This window comes from Nothoprocta perdicaria, unplaced genomic scaffold, assembly GCF_003342845.1.
Source record: "Nothoprocta perdicaria isolate Ctin4 unplaced genomic scaffold, notPer1 scaffold_30, whole genome shotgun sequence".
NCBI classification, from domain to species: Eukaryota; Metazoa; Chordata; class Aves; order Tinamiformes; family Tinamidae; genus Nothoprocta; species Nothoprocta perdicaria.
Genome location: NW_020455533.1, coordinates 2,507,798 through 2,529,092, shown reverse-complemented (window position 1 = coordinate 2,529,092; position 21,295 = coordinate 2,507,798). Strand labels below are relative to the sequence as shown.

The 21,295-nt window shown below is 38.8% G+C and overlaps 1 protein-coding gene across 1 annotated transcript in view; it reads right to left on the bottom strand.

Annotated features, from left to right (window-relative positions):
• Positions 1 to 20,443, bottom strand: part of PLCG2 (phospholipase C gamma 2) — a 45,622-nt gene extending 25,179 nt beyond the window's left edge. The window contains exons 1-7 of the mRNA XM_026042365.1: positions 20,243 to 20,443; positions 7,972 to 8,112; positions 5,743 to 5,836; positions 4,902 to 4,949; positions 1,516 to 1,600; positions 727 to 810; positions 238 to 281 (exon numbers count right to left, since the gene is read on the bottom strand). Of these exons, the coding sequence (XP_025898150.1) occupies positions 238 to 281; positions 727 to 810; positions 1,516 to 1,600; positions 4,902 to 4,949; positions 5,743 to 5,836; positions 7,972 to 8,112; positions 20,243 to 20,438 (692 nt within the window). The 5' untranslated portion in view covers positions 20,439 to 20,443. The remainder of the gene's footprint in view (positions 1 to 237; positions 282 to 726; positions 811 to 1,515; positions 1,601 to 4,901; positions 4,950 to 5,742; positions 5,837 to 7,971; positions 8,113 to 20,242) is intronic.
• Positions 20,444 to 21,295: the final 852 nt, after the last annotated feature.

Below are 21,295 nucleotides of genomic sequence, written 5' to 3'. Positions count from 1 at the left end.
CATGTTATTAGGAAGTAAAAACAACGTTTATCAAATTATATCCAAGGCTTGTTTCTATGCTAAACTCACTTTTCTGAATGCAGCAAGATGCATCTTTTTTTTCCCCCACTTATTAAAGCTTCAGTACAAAAAGCAATGATGTAATTTGGGGAAAAAATATAGGGATATGGAAGCAGACAAAATTATGGAGCAACCATAATCACATGTGAAAAAACTAATACAAATGAAGAGTCTCACCCAAGAATGAACACGGAGGAATCCTTTTTGAATTCATCAAGAATCTTAAAACAAAAGAAAAACAACAAAAAGGAGAGTGAATAAATAATAAAAGAACACGCAATTCTCCGTGTAATAACCACCATTGGTTTGGATAGGGAATCAAATATGAATTTCTACTTTTTAGAAGCTATATAAAAGTTGGCAGCATAAATTTTGAGTTAAATGGATAAGAAGAAACATACTGTATAGACTGGCAATTGCACTTCAGGACTTTCAATGCGAAAACACACAATTTGTGCAGCTTTGTACTACCAACATATGAGAAGCAACGTCCTAAATCAATTACTGATGGTCATTGTTACCTATATATCAAGTACAGTAACATGAGAAAAGCCCTTTTTATGTTACAATAGGAAAAATAAATACAAGGAAAAAGAAAATCAGTATTTACTCTTTATTTTAACCAAGCAGTTAAAAAGTATGATGACTCTTTATGAAAAAGCTTACCGATTTCTGTTGTTCAAACATGATTTTCTTGTAGAACAAATGAAATTGTTCAAAACTAAGTTCTTCCTTGTGAGCACCTATTTCCTGTGAAAGAAAGTAGCATCCAGTGATTAGAATTCCCTGTATTGCGTCAGCAAACAAGTTTCTCCTATTCCAAGTGCAACCCTCTTGCACATTCTGCTTTACCATATTTTTTAAGAACAGAAACAGATTCTTAGCTTGTAACATATCACTCCTAAGCCACTTCTCTGGTCCTGTGTTTTACATTTTGCCTCAATTTCCACTAAAGTCACTGAAAGTAATGCAATATCTCAGTCATTGTTAGCTGGGGGAACAAAAGCAAGAGCGTATGTTTTAAGGGTGGAGAGCTGCAAGTAGGAAAGAAGGAAAAGGTGGAGATCTTTACAATTCCTGCAGGAATGAAAGAGACCTTTGGAATATTACCATGAGTGAGAGGGGAAAGTGATTCGTTTGATTATGTTGCAAAGTAGTTTTTATTTTTATTTAATAATTCTTAATCTTGAACATCTTCCTGTGCGTCTGCACAGTTAGGAACAGCACAATCCAAACTCCGTTTTGGTTTTAGGGAACATTATAATGAGAAGTAAGAACATTTAATTCTGTATTTTCTTAAGGTCACATTTACACACAAAACCAAATTTGTAAACTAAAGTGATGTAGTTTATGTACATTTAGCTACACTGAAACAAAAATTCAGGCAATATGCTGAACATAAACAACAACACCTATGAGATAATATCAAAGAGATGTAAGTTAACATGTAATTACCGCAAATTTATCCTTCAAGAACTTCATGCTGCTCACTTTGAAATTTACTTGAGGAAGGATGGTTTTCAGCTCTCTAAGACTGATACTGAAAAACAAGAGCAAAAAAAAAAAAAAACCCAACAGTTGCATCCAGTCAGCTACTAGTATATTTTTTATCAACATGAAAAAGCAATTATTGAAACATTTTTGGTACTATTCATCTCACATTTCTCCATTAACTGTTAATCAGATCTAGATAATCAACTGAAATGTAAATGCTTAAATGCAGTGAGATGAATTACGGCCTTTCTTCCACTGCTTCAATCCCAGTGCAGAGAAAACATTATACAAACAATATACAAAGCAGATGAGATGAAACAGAAAATGTTCAAGTTTTCTCGGCCTTTATAACCTTTGCCTCCAGGTTGCTCACCTGCTTACATACAGTAAGTTTTTAGGCAATTCTTAGGCAAAAAGCTAAATGTTTTAATTACTGCAACACCTAGCCACACTGTACAAAGTCTGCTTGTGTATGCTGACTTCTTTTGTTGGTGCCAGGGCTTATATTAGAAACAAACAGAGTTCATTTCATAACTGTGAATATAGCTCATTTTGCAAAATGCAATTTCCTTCACATCTTCCTGTTCTCTCACCAACCTCAGATGCTATTTCCAGGCTCCTAGATGCTACTTTTATAGCCTTCTTCACTGCAACTTCAGAGTTCAATTTTTAGTCACAATTCTTAGTGCACTTATGCTCGAAATATGAACATGCAGTAGAGGAGTGCTATCATAACTCTCTTTGAATAGGGACAGGGTTTATTTCTAAAGGAGCTAGGTGCCTTAATACTTCAAATAAGTTATTGCTTTGATCATAACACTACAGCTGAGCCGATCTAATAGCTAAATGGTGCTACAAAAAGCAAAACCACTTCCCACACTCCACGTGCCCCACTCCTCCCACCAGTTTCCATGTGCCAGCTCTGATGCTCAGTCAGATCCTTTACTAAACTGATTCAATCTGCTAATCTGGCAGAAAATTACCTGGGGAAAAAGAAAAAAAAAAAGAGAAAAAGGAATTTTCCACTGGCTTTATGAACCAAATTGGCCCAACTTGCATCCAGATCGGCATCAGAGTTAGAATAAGGGAAGTGGCAAGAATTCCTGATTAAGAGAAAGTAAAAATAGCGGATGAAAAAGGAAAGAGCTAGACCATGACTACTCAGCAGCTGGTACAGCAACTCAGTCATCTGCAATAGCTCTGCTTCAGTGGCCTGCTATACCAGCTGTCACTGGCATAGGAAGCATGCAGCAAGGTCTCATGTTCTGGACAGAGATTCCCAGACTCTGGGCATCTTCTGCTCCGAGCTCGCATTGAGCAAAACACAGCTGGAAGGTGGGACATGTAGAAGACATGAAGAGAGTAAAAATAGACGGCAGAAAAGAGAAACATGGAAAATAAAAAGGAACAGAAGCATGGCATTATCAGCTGCTTCTGTCAATGCCCACAAAACATTTAAACAATACCAAAGGGCCCAAGAAAACCAGGATGTTCCCTGATCTACAGTGAATCAATAAGCCATTAACTCTGAGCAAACACATTACTAGAACAAGTTACTTAGGGGGAAAAAAAAGTGCAGTAATTAGTGACTAAACCAAAACCATGCTTTTATTCTACAAGCCAGCCATGCAAGCAACTGCCCTGTGAGATATTCTCAACCCCATTGTGTAGAGGGGGAAAGAGGCAAAGCAAGAAGTACCTTAGCCAAAATCCATGCCAGAGCCAGATTAGAACTCAGGAAATTCCTGGCTTTCCTCCCTGTCGCCAGACCTCTGGAAAAACACTTATTTCAGGAGCAAAAGCGAACACTTCATTTGTGCACTAAACATTGAGTACAAGCAATTTCCTCTAGTCAGACAGGCACAAGCTAAAACAAAAAGCTGGGACATCGTTGCCACTGGCAAAAACTCAACCAGTTCAACACCAGCCTGGAAGCCTAACCTTTGCAATTAACCTTCCTAGAAACTGCAACACTAAACACAATGAAACTTGGTTCCAACTCCTTTCCGGAAATTTTCTAAAGGTGTGAATCATCTAGCAAGAAAACGAAAAACCCTTGATCCTGAGCAGAAAGCCTTGTAGTGACAGAACAACCTGAAGCATTAAATAAAACCTCCCCAGCAGACATATACTGTTGGATGCAGCTCCTTCACTCTAACATTTTTTTTTGCTTCATGATGTAGGGCACTACATCCATTGCAGGAGTAGCTTTTTCAAAACCCTCAGGAGGTGTGAGAGGGAGAGGGCATTTTGTCCTTCCCCATTCTGGCTGGCTTTGAAAAATGCTGTTCCTGAAGTTGTCTCCCTTGGCACTAAGGCAGCTGCATGACACCACAGCTTGCTTACAGAATGGGGTTATTTCCTGCCTAACAGGGTCTCATCCACACAATGAAACACCACACTTTATTTTGCTTTTAGGAAAAGGCTTAAATAAGAAGAAATACAAGTTCTTCTATCCACTGATGTACACCTTGGAAAAACAGAATGCTACAGAAAGAGGCCAAAGTCATAGTAAGGTTATATATATATATATATATATATATATATATATGTACGGTAGAGGAGGAGTTAACATTCTTCTCAGTGTTCCACAACTTCTGGCAACTCTAATGAGAAGTGTGCCACTGAATTCATTAAAAAAGTCTCCTGTGCTGTTCAAAAGCTACAAAAGCTTGTAGCACCTCGATGCCACATCAGGCTTCGAGCCTGGCTCGTAGCCCCAGCAGGCTTAGAGGTGGGAAAGCCACCCAATCTAACACTCTACCGTGCACCTTTAGCAGCTCAGTCCTGCGTTCACGGCTTGACTGTGCACAAACAAGCTTTTAAAAGCTGGCTTGGACTTATCTCGTCTAGACTGCAGTTGTTCAAGTGCCAATGTGCCTTAGCGATGAAGGAAGACGTCATGGCATAGCTGCACAGGAAAACTAACCGCAAATAACTCTCCACACTGCTGGGCTCTCACTTGAGAGAGAAAGGGCAGAGAGGTCTGTAAAGCAAGCAACCCAGCAGAGCCACACGGCAGAGCTGAAGCACTGGGGTGACAGCACCATGAGACAATTGCTTTTCCATATACAGGCAGGGTGATTTTAGAATAGAAAGCAAAATAGTTTATTTTTCATCATTTCTTACTTCACTATATCACATAAGAACATGAGTAAGCATTATGAACCTAGTGTGTTGGTTAAAAGGTGGCAATAATTCATCAAAGCAGTAGCAAATACAATTTTCAGAGGGCTCTCATCTCTCTCTTCTTAGTCAAATTATTCTTTTCCTTTCATTCTCCACTATGTTCTGCAAGTAAAAGCTCACTAAAAACAAACTGAACATGAAGAGGGAGAGCTTCTTACCTATTTCTTCTAGTTTGATCAACAGAATAGATCTGCTTTCTCAGCCAGCTTGGGAAAAAAAAGGGGGGGGGGGAAATCTGAGAATTAGAAAGAAACAAAGGAAAATCAAAATACAGAGATTGAATTCAACAAAAATATTTAAATACTAGAAAATATGTCTTTTAATAAAGCAAAAATATTCATAGTTGCAACATCAAAGTATTCAGTCCTTTCTAACACTACTTAGGAATAAATATTTTTCTGCTGCGTACTACTGCGTTTTCAAGCCATGTAACACAGGAAACAGAAAAGAATGAACACCTAAAATCTGTAAAAAATCTAAAGTGGATATGGATAGAATGGGCCAAAACTTCAGCTAATGTAAACTAGAACCATCAAGTCAATTATTTATGTCAGTTGAGGTTGTTGGCTCAGAGGTCTTTCAGACCTCTGGGGAAAGTTTGGAGGTTGGGGAGGAAGAGAGAATTTTTAGAAAAACCGGATTTCTTAGCAAGAGATTTCCTCACAGCGGGTAACAGTAGTGACTTACCACAGGAAAAAGTGTCAGCATTGCTAATCAATACTCGAGTATATAGATTGTATTAAAAGCTTTTTGCAATAGATTGAGTGTGAGTAGTTTGGAGTGCAATATCCTCAGAAGCACTAAGGTTGCTGCTTCACCATCATATGCTGACTGCTGAAAACTAAGCCTCCAAAATGCTTATTTTCAGCCTAGCTCTTGCAGTCAACTGACCTCGCTGCCATGTGATACAACAGTGGCAATAAAAAGGAGAAAGGAGTTTTTCCACATACAATTCCAAAGAAACATCAGGTGCTACGAAGTGAAAGAATGTCCACTTACCTCTCCGTGATTGCCGGTGTGGAAGCACACATGACCTCTTGATACAAGATATTCAAGCCACACAGCCATTTATCAGCATCATCTTTAGAATCAGCTGGGGGAAAAAAAAAAAGTGCTGTAAAAGACATCAGTGCAAAAATAAGACACATCTTGCTGTGTGTAGATAAACCCAAGCACAGAGAGCTGCAGGTTAACCTTTCTCTCTGATAAATATCTTGGCACAGGCTTCATGCTGCCTATCTAGAACTAACAATAAATGTTGCAAATTTGGGGCTGTGAGGGTTAATCCTGGAAGCTATGTCAAAAATACCTCCTTTTAAATCTCTGCTTACCAGAGCAGCTGAGTTTCAATATGAAACCATGAAAATATTACTAAGCTCTAGTAATAACACATTTAAGCTTTTTCTTCCCCCTTATCTTTTGTCTCCAAAGTGGCAAATGCCCAGAGACCTAGACCTATGGCAACTAGAAGCAGGCAGACAAGAGAACTAAGTATATTATATTCTAACATCAGGCCATAATACTCCAAACAACCTACAATAAAACCTTAAAGCACTGGCTTTTGATAGACATTTATGAGCTCTTGTCTGTCATAATCGCACCTCTAAATATAGACTGTCCCAGACTAGACTTAGGCATGAGGAACAGAGGAGAGCAAGATATGAAATGAATACAAACGATTTACAGCACATTCTAATATAAGGTAAGTTTAGAAAAGTCTAAAACATTCCTACCCAGCTTTACCACTGTAGGGTTGGAAGGAAGATACACCTGAGAACTAAACTGATTTAGGACTGTCTTGTTTTGTTTTAAATTTAGTTTGTCTTTGCATTTCCCATCAGCTCAGGAGCAAGATGATGCACTGCACACTGGGCACAGCCCTCTCTGGGGAACATGGGATAAAGCCAAAACCAGGGGTTTTTACCCTTTGATGAATCCCTTTCTTTAGCATGCTGGTTCTCAAACTCATCAGCTAAACCAGTTCCGAGAAATTTTCACACCGGAGCTCTAAACTGGGCAAGTTCTTTAACAGACTTCAAAGACAAACAGTCTCAAAAGATGAAGATTACATTTTATTTAAATACACGTTAAAACAATGCCATATTCCCCCAAGGATGAAGCTAGAGGCTGGCTTCAAATCCCCATGGAAGTGTTTTTCAATTAGTTAATGCTTTCGGAAAGAACACCCACCACCAGTGCCAAACCAATATTTTCCCAGGGCAATTCAGCCTTTTATGAAAACTACCATTCCCTTCGAAGTAACAATTACTTTATATTGTTCTAATAAACCATGACAAAATGTTTTAAACAAGGAAAAGGATTTCCCCTTTAATTGAAAACTGTATCAGTCATGCTGTTATGCAGTTCAGCATTATGGCAACATACCTCCTGGTACCAGATGTTTTCAAAGCACTGGCAGGGACCTGTTTTTCAGAACTGCCTGGGGTAAGGGGCAGGGCAGAGGAAACCAACCTAAGGAAGCTGGCACAGCTACATTTAAAGCACAGCTGCTTATTCAAAAATTTCACAGACTTCATCCAACAAGGGCAAAATCTGATCTGAAGTTAAAAAGCTGTTATATGGGATTACACTGTCACAAGCATTCTTTAACTTCCTGCACATCACACTGTAAAAATTGGTTTCCAGTGCTGCAATCTATAAGCAATTAATTCTCACACACTGATGAAACCTTTGCTATAAGTACATCACTTCTACTTTAAGAGAAAAAAAAAGTCTATTATTAGTGTTAGAAAGCTTATAAAGCACTCCTCTGTTAAATAGGTCACAGGAAGCAATGCACTGAGAGAAATGTATACTAAGAGACTACTTATTGCCATTTAAATAGCAGCTCTCCTTCAGTGCGTGCCATGCACTACTCTCTTTAAACAGGCAGTAGTGCTGATCTGCAGAGCATAAGTGACTGCAACACTCAAATCACTTACTGCACATTTAAGTTACACAGCTGTTCTGTTTGGACAAGGGGGGAAAACCTCTTGTAAAACACTGCTTAAAAGCAGACCATTGAAAATGCAGCTGTATATCCACATCATGGTTGGCTTAGTAAAAGGTTTCTCTTAGCTTTTGAATATCTGGTGCACTGTTGAACTGCAGAAGTTAACACAGTAGTGCACTTGGCACTACTTTTCCGTCAGTGTACTCGATTCCAGGGTTCAGTTTAAAGGAGAAACAAAAGTTTTAAGTTTAAAGTAGAAATAAAGAAAAAAGTACCTGCTAAACTTAAGGTGTTGAGGACAAACTGGGTACCATAAAAAATAGTAAAGCAGTGTTGTTCTTTTTGCTTTGCTTTGCAACGCTCAAAGTCTTTCGAGTTCTTTCCTGGGCGAATTTCCTTTATTTCCATCAGATCCACTGAAAGAAAACAACATTACCTCAGTTAATACAAGCACAGTTACATTCTAGCTCAGCCTGAAACAACAAGAACATCTCAGAACACACAAAAATAACTTATAGATAGTTTTTGGACAGGAAATGTGAATTCCATTGGCCTGCAATCCAAATCTTCTCTGGCAAAACTCTAAATGTACATGTACTACTGACTGAAAGACAACAGTAGGGAAGGACCAAGAGAAGAATAAAAAATATCTTGTCATATTTTTATCATTTCATTATCATTGACTATCCACCAACAAAGGTTATATACATAATCTTTAGAGGGTATATGGTTTAACAGATGACATTTACTCAAGCAAGAAATTTCTAATTGACATGTCAACTACTTAGAGACAAAAAAGAGGCAACGTGTAGCTTTTAAGTGCATAAAATTAGATGTTGTATCCTAATTAGTCAGCTAACCTCCCAGTACAGTCACTGGTATCTGTAAAAAGAATATTTAAGTATCTTAAGCACCTTTCCGAGTCGAAAGAGAGAATCCAGCTTCATAATTAAAACAATTTCCAGCCTTTTCCTGGTCAACTCCAACCAGATCTTTATCTTTCATACTGCAGAATGGGAACACTGTGCTAGCACATATTTTCTTAAGTCAGTTCCCTTTTTATCAAACCCTTGCTATATGGCCTAAATAATATCAGTAAGGCAGCACTGAAATAGAAATATGTGCATTCTCAAGATAAGATACTTATTAGAAAACTGAGGAAGTGGTTTTGTTCTGCCTGTGGACCAGACAAATACACAGTTCTTCCCACTTCTGGGCAGTCTTGAGTTATGAGCAACAGGAGGAGGAGCGAAGAAAAACATTTTATGACCGCTCACAAAATGTGTTTATCAGGGCTAACAAGACACAGGGAAAGTGGCTGAGGGTTTTTGTTCATGTATTCAACATCTCTGTGAGATAAAAATGAGGGTGTCATTGCTAACAGAACACACTTAATGCAAAACCAGCAAGACTCCTAAGAGAGGAGGAGCTGAGTGCTATTCAAAACTTAGCTCTGTGGAATACTGTATTTCTACAGTCAATTTGAAAGGTACAAAGAGAAAGAGAAGGAATTTCATCAGCAAAAGTCTAGATAATGAAATATTAATTCATCTAGGAATTTCCTATTCCTTGCAAAGTACCCTAGGCCAAACTTCCCATCGTGTATTTTTTAACCCCAGCTAATAATCCAACTTCCAAAGGAAAGGAACTTTCCAAAGGAAAATTGGACATTAATGGTCAACCTGAACTTGAACTGGGACTTCTGTGTCCCAGTCCATCAGAAGAACATCTTCTACAATCTGCCTATCTGAATGGCTAAATTTAGACCCTAAATTTAGATGTAAGCTCCTCAACTGCATGATTTGCCATAAACAAACATGTTTTGTTCACAAACAGTCCACAAGCAAAAGCTCCCAATGATGGCTTGAATCCTCTAACAATTAGCCTTTGTAGCTGTGTATCTAAATATCTACCTTGAAATGCCTGCATATAAAAAAGATGTCTAACAATTCGCCTCAACTATTTCACATCAGTATCACCACAGAAAAAGTAAGAGGCAAAGCTAAAAAGTAAATATACGGAGAGAGAAGGAAATGGCATGGTCACAATAAATTACAAGGCACTGAGGCCCCCACTGGATAATGCTAGAGAGGGGCAAGAACAACCTCAGGCACCTTCTCTCCCTTCCTTTCACCTAACAAATGCCAACTGGGAAAAACAACTTTGGGAAGAATGTCTTTCATTTCAGTCTCCAGTCATTCTGCATGCGTGAAACACCATACCAGAACGACCTTCTCAAAGCATAAACTCAGCAGCGATAGGAGATTTCACAACTTCATTGCTGTTGTCACCTCAAGTGGCTCTTACCTCACACTGACCTCTGTAACCAGCACACAGACTTGCTTAATGCCTTCCCCCCTGTTTCATATACATTCACTATACTATTTTTCCTTGCACTAGAGCCTTTCAAACCTGCATGGTTTGGGTGGGTGCATTTGCACACATACATGCACAAGGGCTCCTGCATGCACAGGTTTCACGGTGATGTTGCTGTTCTCATAGTCTTGTTTCATTCACACTGCTAAGTGCTGGACCATGAGGGAAGATGCTGGTAAAAATATTAAAAAGTGAAAAAAACCTGAAACATATTTACCTTCCACAAGCTAGTGGCTAAATGAAATAAAATACATTCATCTTCTGTACAGTTATATTGAACTGGAAAAATTTGGGCACATAGAAAGACCTTATAGAAACCCTATTACTATTACATGATCTCTCATCACAAGAGACAAGAAAAGTTCAATTTCAAAGCATATTGCAAGGCAAATATATATATATTTCTCCAATTTGTCTTTGAAAAAGAGATTACTATATCCTAGGCAGAGGAGTGGCTTGGTAAGAGAACAAACAAGCTAAAACCCCACCCACGTGAGCAAATATTCCTAAAACTCTGAATTCAGAATTTTATATTCCTGTACTTCTTAGACAACATTCTATATGGAGCTGTCCAGCAACATTCTGGCAAAGTATCATTACACTTGATAAAATAATTCATGAAACAGATATATGAAACACTGTATGAAAATATTATTCAGATTGTTACAGTCAGAAAGATATCTTACCATATTATAGTTTCACAAAATGAATAGAAATAACATGAGCAATATCTAACTGTATATAGACATTTTATCAGGTGCTTTAGTATTGGCATTTTTCTGCATTGTTGAAAGGAAAGTCAAGACTGAAAACTGGAAGGGGGAAGAGACACACAGTTCGGCAAGCATAAAATTGTGCTCTGGCACCAAGCTCTGCAGTCTCCCCAAGGAGGTTCAGCATAACCTCCTGCATGTTTGAGACTCACATTAATATACCAAGCCTACCAGTTCAGTTGTTAAGCAATTTCTGTGAGCTTTCTATATGAGGTACTGAAACTTTTCTTCTTCATCATATGTTCAAGCTGCAGAGCCACATTCTGCCCTGGCTTCCCAGACAGATATCCACAGGGCCTGATACAGCTGGAGAGGTAAAGAGCTGGACGTAGGCAGTTTGCCAAGGGAAACATCAAGCCCCATATGCTTGCAAGCTCCATGAGACAGTAAAAGATTAACACTTTTGCAGAGGAAGCAGAAATCAAAATAAATTCTGCAGCAAAACTGATGCAAATGCTACAAGATAAGGAGGAGGATCCCAAAACACTCTCCACCCACCCAAAGAAACCCAGTGCCGTTCAAAAAAAAATCTGAGGCTGCTGGTTTACATTTCATCCGTTCTTTTTCATGGCTATTTCTGTGTGTTAAATGGATCTCCTTGGCCATCTCATCAGTCATTTCCTGATTCTGACATCTCCTTCAAGGGACAGTACTCAAGACACCTGCGATTCCCATGCTGGTCCAGGCTCAGGGTTGCATGTGCAGCAGTAGCAGCTCTCAGAGGCTCTTCAGAGAGGCAAGTTGCTAAACTTCAGCTTTTGCTGTAGGGCAAGTCAGCTAATTCAATGGACCATTACACTACTACAGCGCTGCTTGCCAAAAACTGCATGGATTAATTGCTTAGTGCCTTTCAGAGCACCTCCCAGAGCACTTTACTGCCTCAAATTTTGCAATAAACTTTTCATCCTCAATATCTCTGTTGAACTCTATTCAAACAACCTCACAACAGAAATCACATTTAGTCACACTGTTTTAAGTATGAATTACTAGTACCTTTCTTGCACTTAGACTCAGAGGCAGATGGTAAAACAACTTGGATTCCATTACAAAAGGTGTTTTTCAGGCTAAGCAGCAGACACAGCATAAGGTGAGCCCAGACAGAGAGTGACATGAGCAGGAGAACTGCAAACACTTTTATGCAGCAATACCATGCTGCATAAAACACTTTCAACTGGAAAAAATCCACGTGGCTCCTCCAGGCGAGCAAGTTCTGCTTCTGCCTAGTGCCTGCAGTCAGGCAATGCCCACCCTGGCAGCAGCAAAACATTCAGCAACCAGAGCCCCTGCGTTAGGAAGCTGAGCCTGCTTAGCACTAACCAATTCAGCTACCTCAAAGGGCACGTGGAAGTTAACTGCAGAGTACATTTTTGCATAGATAACTTCATTCCAGTCAGGTAATTCGAAGCTGGAGAGTCATGCAGATCATATATAAATGCAGTGAAGCCAGAAAGCTTTACAGGCTATGAACTGAGCAAGTTATCCTTGACAGAACAGTCCTCCTAAACAGCACAACAGAGGACTGAGAGTAACATTACAGACTATTTCACAGAGTGCTGCAAGAGAAGGCACCAACTCAAAATCCACGGGAGTTTATCAGTGTCTGTGGCCCTAAACTAGGCCTATGTCAAACTTTAGATTATGGATTTAATGGAGGAGGAGAAGCAAAAACCTGCAGAGAGATTCAAGGGGTCTTACAGAGTCAGAAATCAGGCCATGAGCACTATGTGCTTCATCGGGTATTTTCAACAACAGTCCCAAGAAAGCTAAAGGGAAACTGCTGGTAATATTTCAGCGAGAAAAACAAAGGCCTCTGATCACCTAAGTGGTGCAGACTGACACACAGGGGGAACTCTCTATATGCATACATTCATATCATCCTTTGTGTCTACACAGTAACATTTTACACAAGAGCTCCCTTGCAGAATCCTTTTCTTTTTACCCCCCAACAACTTACATTACAAAATGTTCCAACGCTTTCAGTTTGGAAAGGCAGAAACTGAACTGTGACACTTGAGCTACGTGCAAATGAGTTCCCCTTAAGCGACGAGAACCTGTCGTTTCCTTTGCAGATGCACTGCGGGTGACTAGTGAGGACAAGGGCTCCATTCTCACTTCTGCAAAGCTGGGGATTCGCTATCCAGCGGCTAATGACAAGGTGGACCTTATCAGCCTGCTTTATTCAAAGCAGCATTGAAAATACAGAGCTTGGGCAACTGCAAAGGAAGCAGGTGAGGCTCCTCTGAGAGGAGGGTTTGGTCACGTGAAGGCAAAAATCTCCCCTAGCCCATGAGTACAGATGGGATATGGAAAAATGATTCAACTTGGGCAAACTGAAATTCACTGAGACATTCGGTGGGCCAAGCAAGTCATTACAAGTTAGCTACAAAAATAGCTGAAAATGCAGAGTAATGAGGCTGCAACATGCAAACGGGTACATCTTGAGAGAGCATCAAGACTCCAATTCCAAGGGGTCCTCCAGGGAATTAGCTGTGGGGCTGAAAAGAGCTTCAGAAAAGCAGTCCATTAAAAACCACAGGGTGGCTTTGACCTGGTAATCAAGTCACAGAACCTGTCACATACAGCAGTAAAAAATTACCATCATAGCAGCTATAATTACTATATATATTATTGCTATAATTAAAAATTTAACAAAATTCAACCATTTTTTTTCAGCAGAGCAACAACATAAAGCCCTTTCCAGTATGATGGGAGGCCATCACAAATAGCTATTGGTACTAATAACTGAATAACTCATACTAAAAAAATGAAAATAACTTCACAAAATAAGGATAAAGTAATTTTGGATATATATATATACACACACACACAAAATCTTAAAATTAAACAAAAGGGGCTTTTCCCCCAGTTCATTGCCTGGCTGGGACAGGAAATTTGGTGTTCCAAAGCCTGCCCTGCTCCCTGCAGACCTGAGCTGCTGAAGAGAAGAAGTCATTTGAAAACAGCCAAGGGCCACACATGTTCATTTCTTCATTTGACCGCAGAAACCAAGCTCTAAATACTCAGCTGAAGACTTGCACACAGAGAACAAAGATCCCCTGAGTAAGACCTGAGCTGTATCAGTTTCAAAACAGAAAAAGGGTGAAAAAAGGTCTCTTTGAAGAGGTACTCTACAAAGAGAAAAAAGTGAATTCACTTTTGCAAAGACACGTTATTTCTACTGTATTTCAGAATACAAAAGGGAAAGAAAAGGATAAAATCTGAGCTTAGTGTTCAGCATGAGTTAACTCTTATTTACTGGTTCATGTCTGATACAGCAAGGAAATTCAGGCATAAAAAAGTAATAACAGGAAAAGCAAAAAGTTGTTACATTCAGAAACCAGCAGTGTCAAGGCTGCCGTTCACACTGCGAGCAGCAGCATTTGACACTTCTCTGCAGGAGAATATGCAAACATCCACTATTTCTCCCAGAAAGGTACAGATGCCATAAGTGTTTACTTTGGCTTCCCTAAACTGATAGAAAATAATAAAAATAAACAGCTAATTCATACTGCCATTATATATATTTAAAAAAAATACTAATTAAATGACTTAGCTGGTTAGCCTTTTGAAAAAAGAGAATCCATCACCTATGTTTAATTATGTGAAACACCTCCATAAACAGCTGCTTAGGTGTTTGGCTCTGTGCATCCTTTTGCATTTCAGATACTTTGAATAATTTCAACTTTTTTTTTTTTTCTCTCTCAGATGGTCTTAGCAAGGATTTTAAAAATGAAATTTGCAAAATTAAATTTTGGGAAAAACATAATGCAGTATAAAATTCACAAAATAAGACAGTCTTAATTAAATAAACACCCTGCTTTTATCTAGGACAGCTTCACTTATGGCAGCAGGCATGAGGCTGCCATTACATGAACTGTCACCATGTGGCCTGATCTGCTCCTGCTACCCAGCTGTTACATAACAGGCCCATTGCAGCCTCCAGCTTGATTTTAAAACATCCAGGTGCAACATTTTGCAGAAATACAATTCGTACTTGGCAATAAATCTCAATATGAAAATGTGAACATTGTGTAGCCTTGCAGATCTGGAAACAACAGAGCAGCCCCCATAGTTTCTATACGAACTTGCTCGGTTCTTCATTTCAGTTCACTCTTTCTTAACTCACGCTTGAAGCATGAAAACTCCCCTTATGTTTTTGGAGAGTTTTTCAGCATATTATAGAGGACAAATTCAGTAAAATATTCTCTTTTAAGCAGGATGAAAATCTCAAGTGATCTGCACAATCTTGGACAATTCCTTCTATTTTCATAGGCCAAACGAAGTATTAGTAACACTAAGCAAATTTGAGCTGCCCACCACATTAAAAAAATTGGCAGTCATTTTGTTCTACAAACTTCTGAAAAGAAATTAACAGAAAAAAAAAATCAGAGAGAGAAAGAATGGAAATTAACAGGTCCTGTTAATCCCAAAATAAAATATTGTGCACTTCTTGTATCTTTCTAATTAAAGTTGAAAATAGAAAGTATAAGATAGACTCACTGCCATAATGTAGGTCTGTACTGTGGAAAGAAAAAGCTGCAACTGCCCATTGTACTAGGGCATATCATTAGCATTAAGAAAATCAATTTAAATAGCCATTATTCCTGTATTTAGTAGTCCCGTCTTTAGATTAATTACAAGTCCAAAACTCAGTCATTCCCGAACATGGGTATTCTATCCTCTGGGAGAAAAAAAATTCTGAATAAACTAATCCCAACACATCCACCCACTTTTGTCCTTCAACCTTGCCTGTGTCCTAAACTCTCAGTCTATAAACAGAAACAACAGCTGATGCATTGTGACTAATTTTTTAAACAATGCTCTCCAAATCTTAAACCTGCTTCTTGTTGTATGTTCACACAACAAAAAGGTAGGTAGATTTTTCCATCCAGCATTTTGCAATAAATTAAGGATGTCAAAAGGCTAGGTCACCTTAATTGCCTAAAGAGTAAGAGATTAAAATATGGTTCAACTCATTTCTACAAAATGTGGTCTTCACCTTAAATGCAAAAATTCTTAGGAAATCAGAAATGGAATATTAATCTCAAATCCTCAGTAGAACCTTCCTTGAAATTTGTATGGATTTATTACAGAGAAACATGTATTTGCACATTCAGTGAAGACACCATTGTCTTCTCAGAGAATAAATTCTCAAAGTTGTGACTCATCAGATTATAAATAAAACTACAGGGATGCATGGAAGCAATGCAGAAATTTGCAAGGTTTCCACTGACTAATCAGGCTCTTATTTGCCACAAAACTTTCCCTTACAATTCTCCTTAAAGGACTTCCCTTCTGATGCAGAATAAATTGCCTGTGACGGATCAGCCTCCTGAAGATTTACATCTTATGGGCTACCTGCTCCACAAGGACAGTGTAACTTCTTGGGGCCTTACTTTACTCATGTACACATTAGTACATGTATCATAACACAAGGAAATTTGGGTGGCCTTTTCTTTTTTGAGGGGCTTTATTTCGTAGAATTGAAATAAAATGCAAGTCAGCGGGTAGTGGTTCCACAGACTGTCACCTAGCAGAGTGAAGTAGGTCTTTCTGAAGTAGGTCCTTCTCCTGGCCACCCCTTGCTTCACCCGTTCCCTCAGTGCTCTCCTGTAGGTCCTCCACTGCTAACGCCCTTACAACATTACAATTGCTTGAGCTATTTGGTAGCTCAGCAAAAGTAGCTGGCACAGAGGCAGAAATGACCCCCAGATATCCCAGGAATGTGGAACCCACAGGTTTTGTGCAGTTGGTGACAATTCAGAGGGGTGGAAAAACACCATGGAGCGTCACCTGATGGTCACCACACACAGCTGCAGAGAAAAAGAAAGGAATGAAAGACACATAGCAGAACAGTAAGGAAGTGGCATGACAAACAATACACTGCAAATTTAGATTCATATATGTGTAAGTTACAGCTTTACAGATAAATATCTAGCATGAGTAAATTAGTTTCTGAAAAAAAAAAAAAGCATCTATTACAAATTAAACAAGTAAATCAATTCTATCAGGAAACTAAAGCTTCCTTGTGTGATGTGTTGATAAAGCAAAGGTCAGGTTAGCTCTGCTACAGCCACGAGAATCTGGAGTTCTTCAATTACAAATCTAGTAACTCAGTGGTCAACACCACCTATGGGTCAATGATCTGCAGGCGGTTCTGCACTAGGTTATCCCTAGAGCAGAAACAGCTCACTATTGCAGATGCTATGAAACATGGAAGATGGGCTGGACACCAAATGGTCGTGCTGCTGGTCCCACACACACAGGGACCTCAACAGGTTGGAGAAATGGGCAGACAGGAACCTCAATGCTCAGCGAAGGGAAAAGCAAAGTTCTGCACTTGGGAAAGAACGGCTCTGTGCACCAGTATGTGCCAGGACGACTAGCTAGGAAGCAGCTTTGCAGAGAGGTTGGGATCCTGGTGGTGAACATGGCCCTCCAGCAAGGGCAGCCAAGGGTATCCTGGGCTAGATCAGGAGGACAAGGCAGAGGATGTCTGGCAATTCTCATTGCCAGAGAATCACAGTAAGTTATGAAACCCAATCTCCATCCTCTCTATTAACAGTCGTTTTTGCATCCCAAAACTTAAGAATTTTGTCTTCTCACTGTTCGATTTAGAAACACAAACCCCCTAGAGGGTGAAAACATTCAGTTTTCTGCCTACTCTAAAAGAGCAGTTGTCAAACTCAAGTTAAAACTGCATACACAACAGGAAACAGTTTTACTCTCCCACCCATATTTAATATTAATTCTTACCAGACTGCAGCATGGGGAAACAGCAACCATTAAAATCACATCACTAATTAGTCCTTACACAACTCTCCTCAGTATTAAAACACTGCATATCAAACAAAAATATTATGAGAGATTTTAATTCTGTGTACTTAGCCACTAAAACTATGTATTTCAAATCTGTGAGGTATTTATTTTTCAAAGTCAATATATCCCATTTTTCTCCTAGCACAAAATATAAGCAACTTGTCTTCTAGCTCATTCATTTAATTATCAGACATGAAAGGTTCAGATCCACAATTTTCCCATTCTCCAAGCAAAATGGAAATCTGAGTCCAAAGAATAGCAATTTTTTTAAAAAAAAAACAAGATTTCCTTCCTCTTCAGCAAAAACACAGTCAGCAAGTTAAAGCTGCACTGACTTTCATTTTAAGTAGATCAGACATAATTTAGATCAGATATGAACTGTAACAAGTGTTCACAACATATTTTAAAACATTGCCTGCAAAATATGTCCTTGGTTTTGGAAGGCTTCTTTGCTTTTTAAAACAAAACAGTATTTTGCATATTCATCCTTTACAGTAAGAGATATTCTCAGATCTGACGCTTCCACTGTTATAAAGGTCACTTAAAAGTTTGCTGAATTAGAATAACTACTACGGAAGTAGAATTTATGGGGAAAGAGGCCAACAATCCTTTGCCCAAATCACGAGCATAAAGTAATATTCTCCATTTTGGTAATGACTGCTTGTGTAAGGATGAACTGATGAACTACCCAGATGTAAAACTTGATTTTCTTCTTTTTTTTTTTTTTTGTAGAAGTTTTTAAATATATGGATAAAGCAAACTTTAACTGGGAAGCCTTACTACTAATCATATACATACGCACAAACACACACAAACCTAGGAAGCTTTAACAAAAGATTAGTATAAAAGTCAATCCCTGGAAAAAAGTTTAACCTGAAATCTGGAATGCGGAGCCTGTACAGCTTACACAAAGCTGGTCCCTTACACAAATCATTGTGCCATGGTTTTTTGTTTTGTTTTTTTTCTAAAAGGACTCTAATGTGCCCTTCACTTAATGACAGTCATTTTCCATTTTGTTTTAAACTTATTGTTCAGGGTGTCACCTCAGGCTTTATTTGCCTAGTTCAATGCTCTCATGATTGAATTATCCATTTCCTTACAGAACTTTTCTTTGGCAAGCCTCTCTGGGATCTGAGCATATCAGAACCAGTATCGGCCTTACATTCATACGCATCACCATAGGAAGGGATAATTACCCTCATTATAAACACAGGAAACCAGGGCACAGCAAGATTACAATCCAGTGTGCCCAACCCTGTTTGCTTTTCCTCAGAATACTGCTCATCATCAAATCTTTATCCTATAGATAATCCAGTCCTTCATTTCTTGACAAGTCCTGTCCTAGTCCCATTGTGCAATGAATGCAACAGGATCCAATGGAAACTCTAGCAACTGAAGATTTACTACTTGTAATAGTTTTCCCTTTAACTAGTCTCAATTTTCTCATGTTGTAATCCTCTTTTTTTTTCCCAGCACTCGATCAACTTGCTTCTCACAGAAATCAGTCTCTGCACAATGAATTCTAGTCTTATCTCTGTAGGTTTTTCAACATAGTTTTTACTCTCTCAGCGCAAAACACCTGCCCAGCCTTCCCAGTTCTCCACCTCCAAACACCCCCTCCTCCAATTCCTTATCACAATTTCTTGATCCAAACAACCCTAGTTCCTCAGCACCAAGCTTTTTATTTTAGCTGTGGCTAACCACTAAATGATTCTGGCAACTCAGGCAAGCAATTAAACTGCTTTATTAAACGCAAAAGCCATTTAGCAATGGATTGCTAAGATCATGTCTGGAAAACAATAGTTTACATACAGTCATACGCAAGCACAGTAAATATAATTTTACAATTATAACACTACACATCTCCTGAACTGCAAGCTGAGCTTGCTTTGACATCAACCATGTTTGCTAAAAACTGAAAATTAGTTTCACTTTATTCTTCCCTGAAACTTAAGCAGGCTCATGTAGATTTCTGGTCCTTTTCTAGTCTCCCATAATGTTACAAATAACAGTTTTCCCTAATTTAGATACGAACTATAGAGACTGCAGGCCCTTTTAAAACATCTCTCATATCTCACAACTTCCTCCTGAGAAGCCATGGACACTTTCCAGCAGCTCCTTGGTAGTAACTGCTACCCTATAAGAGCAAATTCCTTAAGAATATAGAAATTATAACTCAATAATCTTGAATTTGGGGCTTTGTCTTTTTGAAGACAGGAGGAATAAAAAAGTCTTAATCCCCCAAAACAACTTGATGCATGATGATGCAGAAGAGCTCTGCTTAGTAACATTACTCACACAGAACACAAGTGGCATCAGCCTCAAAGATGAAAACTTGGAGAGCAGAGTACAGGGGAAAAGCATGTTATTAACATAAATACACTGTTATCTAAATACCCAGTGAGCCATGGAAAATTCTTCACCTTCTGCAACAGTTCAGAATATTCCCAGGAAGTTCTCAAATCCTTTTCAGCCAAAAGCATCATTATGTTAACACAAATCATCCTTAGATCGATGCTTGACAACTACATTAATCTATCAGTAATTCCGAGGTGAGATACACTTCACAAATACTCACAGAATCCTTCAATCTTGTCAGCTGTCTTGCTCCACGCTACCTGCCTGGTTTCCATTATGACTTGAATAGTCCTTCTCTCTGGATTACTCTTCTTAAGGCTGAACACTGTCATGACAGTTCCCAGCTCCAGGGTCCTTTTGATCTGGCTTTTCTCATACTCGGGCAGCACTCCATAGTCTATATTCTTTCTGGGCATTTTTTTTTTTAATCAAAAGTTTACTGTTTCCAGCGTGCTGAAGGGGGAAAAAAAAAAAAAAAAAAAAAAAAAGGAGAGAAAAAAATGAGTACTTTAAACAACACTTATTTATATAAAAGAATTTTTAAAGATGTTAAATCTACCCAACAGTGGTTCCTTCATACTAAAATACATGCCAGGTGTAGCTTAACAGTATCTTGCCATTTCATCCTGCAAGGAAGTAGGAATAGACTCCAGGGACAGCAGTGGCACCGATTGCTGACACATTGTTACCAAATCAGCTAAAAATGAAGAGCTGGGGGAGCAGCCACCATGCAATGAATTGATTAAAGCTCACAGCAAAACTAACACCTCCATTTTCGCAGCCACTTACAACTAACTGCTTCCTCAGTCTGTGCACAGTGAGCTAAGACTAGCTTAGTCCAAATATGTAAAATCACATGAATTCACGTATTTCCCTGCATGCTGTTTTACACATGCAAACCTTCTCTTGCATGTGCACATCCACCAGTACAAATACAGGTTACAAGGATCACTTCAACCTTCTCAGGTCCCTTACAACCACCTGAGCATTTACCTACCATTACATCTTCAGTTATGGAGGTTTTCTCTAATTAACACAGAGTGAAAAGTGGTTCTTATCAAAAATGATTATTCCTGTAAGACTTTGTGTGCTGTTTTAGGATGTTTAGAGACTTCTGTTCCATAAAAAAAAACTTGTAAATTCTACGTTAAGCTGGAAGAAACTTTAGTTCTTGTAACTTGCTACCTGCAGAGACTTCTGAAATCTGGAAAGGCTCAAAGGATCTGGAGCCTGTGCTGCCATTTTCCTCTATTATATCCAGAGGAGTTAAGAG